A 6,420-nucleotide genomic window follows, 5' to 3' on the forward strand; every position below is an offset into this window, starting at 1 on the left:
GTCGTCTGCTTTTCTTCTCCGTCTCTTCACGTACGGTGCGACTCCCATTTTGGTAATATGACCTGCTTCCTCTCCTTCTTACCTTTCATCTCATGCCTATACTATAGTTGCATCTGATGGAATGAAGTTTTACAACTTTATACAGTTAAAATATATTTACCTATGTCAATAATTTTCTTAAGTTATACGATAAAAGAAAATAATAATTCAACAATCAAAATGTAAAATAATTGTCGACATATGTTAATTTTTGCACGCATTTATGTAATTTTACGAAAATTCACAAACAAAAAGGCTCAAAAAGATGAAAAGGTTACTCCACATATAGCATAAATAATTCTCTATTTTAACGTTTGCTTTCACTTTCTACATCATGACTCGGCGGCAAAAACACCTTCATCACACCCTAATTCTTTCCACTCCTCCACTCTGTTCAACACAAAGTATTTACATCGGAGAAGGAAAAAAATGAAAAAGGAAAATTAGACACAAAAACGCTGATCTAAAAGCTGTAGCGATTATCTCTCTACTCCTTGTCTAATCAATGACGTCCGTTCACTGACCCGAACACGGCGTCGTTTATCCATCACAACTCATCGCACAGCGTGTTGAGGATTTCCTGCAAGTCACGAGCCTCGCCGCCGATGCGGAGCGTCTCAAGCACGCGCTCGAAGAGGAAAACGTGGCAGGGGATCCGCAACACACCTTTCTGCTCGTAACCGTACTCCTGCGCCGATTTGTTCAGCAGCTTCACGAAGATCGGGTGGTTTAGCAACTCGGCACTCACGACGAACCTCTCCATCTCCTCGCCGACATACACCGGCAAGTGTCCCCCCGGAACGCCGCCGGACCTCTTCCTGAACGACACCGATAGGATCGGCCTCGCCGACCCCCTAGATTCGGACCTCAGCAGGCGGTACTGCGAAGAATCAGCAACTTTGGATAGTCTCCTCATGAGCTTCTTCATTGTTGCGAGAAATTGAAGTTGAAACGAGAGAATTGTTTGGGTTATTTTAGTGAGAGAAGATGAGACGATGAGTGAGAGAGAGAGGAGTGGGGGGTTGTCTATATATAAATAAATGTAGGAGGGGAGGGAGGTACAGATCAGCGTACTTGGCAGGTACAATTATTTCTAGTGTGAGAGAGAATTAATTAATTTTGTACCTTGAGAAACTGTAGTTAATTAAACAGGTTATTAAATAACCTGTGTCCATTAACAACATAACAAAACGGGGTGTTAAATTACCATTACCCCTCTAAAATTTGACATAATTATAAATATTTCTTATTATTTGAGAATTCATAAATATCCTCATTATATTTAATAAAATTAATCTAATTTTTAGATGAAAATCTAACGAAGATTGACGAAATGAGCTAAATTTGTTGTAAAATCAGGAGTTATTGATAATTTTTCAAATAATAAGAGGTATTTATAATTATACAAAACCTCATAGGAGGTTATTGTAATTTACTCAAAAAAAATTCTTTAACCCCAACGTGGATCTTCTACACACTTTACCTCACGGTAGATAAAGTTACAATTTAATTCTGTAAATCTGAAGCTGACAATTTTATATGCTGGCGTGTTACTATCATATAAAACTAAAAGTGTGATAAAAAATCTTTTACTCAGTACGAGCTAAACATCATAGGTTGGTATCTTTTGTTGGAAAGTGAATATGGGAATTCATGGGGAATATACTCTTGGCCTTCTGAGCTTATGCAACTTGAGTTGGGAAGTATCACGGAAAATGTTGCCACAAATTTTTCTGAAATATATTGATCAACTATTACAGGAAACTCTCTGCGTCATTGTCAATTTTGTTTTTTAAGGCCAACACTTAGTATAAATTTGACTCTCCAAATAATCAAATACTCACTCCTGCAGTCGCTAATGCGGTTTAATTCAATTGATAATATTCTTATTCGAATCTCATTTGTGTATGGGTGTTATATAATTCACTGTAATAGTCGTTAATTGGTCATTTATATTAATAATTGATTTATTATTAAAATTTATAATATAATTGTAACTTGTTCGATCAAAAGAAAATCTGTCCGACCAGTCAAAATTTGACATTTCAATTTTTTTGGTAATAGTATAAAAAAATAATTTAACTTATTCTTAGGTTAGGTGAGAAATGTTTGGATGTGATCAAACACCCCAATGCAAAATAGAGTATATATGATGCTTCCCTCATGCACTTGTTTGGATATTACCAAACTTGATAATTTCATTTTTTGTCAAAAAAGGGAATTATTACAATTATTATTTTTTTTAATGATAATAATAAATAAATTATAATAACTCAGAGCAATACATCAACATAATAAAAAATGATACGTAAATTATACATAAAATAAAATAAATATTTATATATTTCGATAGGATTCGAACCCGTGACGTTAAAAAGAAAATTAATTGATGGGTCATTTTCTCGTTATAAAAAATAAAAAGGTTGAAAGAGAAAAAGTCCAGTTTGGTGTACAAATACATACAAGTAAGCACACATAGTGACCAATCAAGAAAAAGAGAACATTATTATTTTATTTTATACGATTCAATTCCGCCGAAATAAGAAGAACGGCTTCTCCTATCACCTTATGCTCATCTCTCACCATATCTACGCTGTCTGGCTTAGCCCTATCAAATTTTAATTAATTAGGTGGTAAATAAAAATATTCAATTCATAAAAAAAAATAATTATTATAAATTAAATAAACATAATAATGTAAGTACAAATTATTATTCCGACAACAAGGGCGGGTTGAAATTTACAAGTAAAAGGAATTTTGGTAAAAAAATATATAACCTGGTGTTATGAAAATCACAAGATAACAAATTTTTCTTATTATTTAAGTGGAAATCGTGTTGTTCTAACCAGTAGAGAAAAACTAAAATGAGAATGCCGAAGAAATTATTTCTTAAACACATTAATATAAACTTTGATGATTATTTTTATTAATAAAGAAGATAAGTTTAGACCTAGGACTTAATAGGCTAACAATCCAATCTGAAGCCAAGCCCTATCGGCTGCTGGGGCTTGACAAGAGTTGGCTTCGCGCCTGCTCTTAACCACTAAACTAAAGTATAATTGATATCTCCTTCGTTTTATATCAGCGGTCTAGTGATTATAAATTTACTAGTTCTTCATTTTAGTGTCATAAATTCGAAGTTCGTCGATGACAAAAAGTTTGTTCTTATCGATCGATCCAAGAGTCTTCACGAAGGAGAATATTCCGTAACATGAGATCTTCATTGATAATGCCTAACTCAAATTGACCATGTTGAAACTCCATTACTATAAAGTTATGGGTTTCGAATCCCACTAACATGAGATGTTATTCTACTTTAACTCAAATCCAAGAAGGTTCGTAAATTTTTATAGTTACGAGGAATTTAACCTGATCTAATTCTTTAATCATAAAAGGAATAAAAATCTGAATTAAAGGTACTTTCCATCTTTGAAAATTGGATCTGACAGTAGAGCTTTGAGAATTCTCTAAATTTTAATTAATTCCTTGAAGAATTAATTTGTTCACATTGGACTAAGATTCTGATTTTATTTAATTATATATTTTCGGAATAACAGAGTAAGTACAACCCATCACCCAATATTTAAATGTAATAAGAAAAATAAAATTCTAAAAGGACAATAATTAACATTTGCAAATAATAAAGTAGTTATGTTAAAATGCCTAGATCTAGATTAGCTTGTACAATTTCTAATCTAGGAATCATACAATTAAACATGTGACATGTAATTAGACTTTTGATTTCTTGGCAATAAAGTTTTCAAAAATTAAAGGGTTTATTTATATCTCGTGCATTTTATAAAATATTTTATTAGATGTTATTTATTTGTTTAGTTTTTTGAAATTGTGCTATGAAACTTTCAAATTAAAAAATATAAATTATTAAATAAATTACGATCTTATTACTTAATTTTTTTTTATAAAAAATAAAAGTATTGTATTATTCATAATATTTTTATTTTTCGAGTTTAGAATTATTTTCACCTTAACCAAATTAATACCCAAAACCGCGCTGTAAGCTTTCATACAATTTCTTGTATGTAATTGTTTCATGTAGATGCTATATATGCTGATTTGTACACTAAAAAAAATATGATTTTCTGTTACAATTAATTATTATAGTCAAAAGAAGAAAATTGTGACAAACAAAAATCAACTATTTAGTAGTGGTATACGATTTTAAGTTCTAACTATCGTTTGACAAACATGTGATTAACTAAAATATTTTGACATATCGAATTGGAATTTTATTTTATTTATTTACTTATGTAATAAATATTTTTTTATAATAATGTAGTTATAGTACATTATTAAGTAATAATGTTTTCCTATTAATTTCATAGCTTCATTGCAAAATAAAACAAATAAGAAATAGAAAGAAAGTAAGAAGAAGTGAAGAAACCTTAATAACTTGCGTCACAAATTCATCCATCTTCATAGTAAAAACAGACAGTATTTCTTATCCTACAACTACTCTAAACAACCCCAATTTCCTCAAGAGTGTGTCCTTATAAGCCAGCACGCAACGCTTCCGTCGATACTTAGCCTACACACAAAAGTTATATGCATTCCAAGTGAATAATTACATCATATAATATATTAAAATATAAAAAAAATTAAGTTGAATGTAAAGTGGTATTTGTTGATTTTTTGAAATTATAAAAAATATAATAATTATTTTACCATAGAAATAAAAAGAAAATTATAACGAATGAGTTTGTTGTTAGACAAATGTTAAAATTATGAGAATATCTGTAATTTTTTCGAACAAGAGTGAATACTTGTAATTGGGGTCTGATGCAATTATAATATTGCAAATGAGCAAATTTTCCTCTTATTAAAAAATAATAGCAATTCACACTCCTGTGTATTTTCTAAAATGAAGCAATTTACGACAAATTATTTTATTTTGAAAAACACAGGAATATAAACTTATAAAAAAATAATTTACTTATTTATAATATCAGAGTGGGTTGCTTGCATTTTTTTCGTCGAATCCAAAACAAAGTAAGTGTAATATGTATTAATCAAATGTTTTTTTAGAGTGACGTAAATGAAGTTAAGTAGTTTTAAGTGGAAGATTAGATAGAAAAAGAAGGAAATGGAGTGGGGGGAAGAAAGAAAGCGAAACGTTGGAGGCGTGATTGGCGTTGGAGTGAGTCATCCGCCTTTCCTTTTGCCTTCATCATTACCTTTTGCTTTATTCTCCGTCCGTTTCACTACAGCTTTCCGTAATCAATCTGCTCTTTGACGCCTTTATCCCTCTCCCACTTTTCGCCTTTTCTCCCCCTCCCTCTTGAATTGTTTTATATTTTTTATTTTATTCAATAAATTTAAAAATAATATTATATTTTTTATTTAAAAAAATATTATACACGTGATGTATGTATGTTAAATTATAATATTATAATCAAAAATTCAATATGCTTTTCCGCCTCTCCTCCATACCTTGTATCTTTTTTCTTGGAACAGGATCTTCCTCGTGTGTTTTTTAATTTTTTCGAATTTAAATATTATTTATGAAAGTAAACCAAAATTTGGTTGTCGAGGAATTAATTGTTATATTTTTCTTATATATAGATATAATATCGACTATTACAGTATATATTAAAAGCACCACGTATAAATTATTATAATGGAGGACATATACATGCACATATGTGGAATTTGAAGTTAAAACCTTTATGTTAAATGAAAAAATGATTATTACACAAATTCAACTTTGTATTAATATACTGAGTATATTTCAATTCAATTAATATATTAATATAACAAAAAATGATAAATAAATTACAAATTAGACAAATATTCAAATAAAATAAGACAATCATATAAGACTCAAATTCATAATTTCAAATTTATTGCGATATGGTCGGAGTTGAGTCCGCTTGTCTTGTCTTCCTCATATCTCTTCAACTTTACATTTCTTTGGTCCCATCTTCAGTGAAAATCAGCCGCTTTCAAGTTCAAGAAAGTGGTCCAAAGGAATCCTTTGTTTTTTTTCACTATTGCCCCTTTATTTGTGTCATTTTGCACGAGGCGTAGAGTCTAGAGTTGTGGAATTCACGTGCAATTGTGAGCATGATTACACTCTTTTTCTTTTCTAACACATAAAAATCTGTTTTATTTTAATTATTGCCTCAATCAGTAAGAATCTATCATTTTTAATAAGATGGTTGTGGTTTTAACTTTTTTTCAATATAATTTGTAATTATTTTTATAAGGACTTTCTAATTTTAAAAATATATTCTAACTCGTGATGGTGATTGGAGACAGGACCAAGCATTAGATGACCTAAGCTATAATCCTCCAACACTCAACTCAGTAATCATTATTCAAGTACGAAAATTTGCATTAGGAAGTCAGTTATATTAATTTGGC

At 30.2% G+C, this 6,420-nt stretch overlaps 1 protein-coding gene across 1 annotated transcript; it reads right to left on the reverse strand.

Moving 5' to 3' along the window:
• Positions 1-325: 325 nt before the first annotated feature.
• LOC105168113 (auxin-responsive protein SAUR71) lies at positions 326-1,057 on the reverse strand. Its single transcript, XM_011088059.3, has one exon. It carries the CDS (start codon positions 965-967, stop codon positions 587-589), a length of 381 nt encoding a protein of 126 aa, XP_011086361.1. The 5' UTR covers positions 968-1,057; the 3' UTR covers positions 326-586.
• Positions 1,058-6,420: the final 5,363 nt, after the last annotated feature.

Source organism: Sesamum indicum, linkage group LG8 (assembly GCF_026168435.1).
Source record: "Sesamum indicum cultivar Baizhima isolate 11 linkage group LG8, ASM2616843v1, whole genome shotgun sequence".
NCBI classification, from domain to species: Eukaryota; Viridiplantae; Streptophyta; class Magnoliopsida; order Lamiales; family Pedaliaceae; genus Sesamum; species Sesamum indicum.

Coding starts and splice junctions, on each gene's coding strand:
- LOC105168113 (XM_011088059.3), bottom strand. CDS start 967: ATGAAGAAGCTCATGAGGAGACTATCCAAAGTTGCTGATTCTTCGCAG.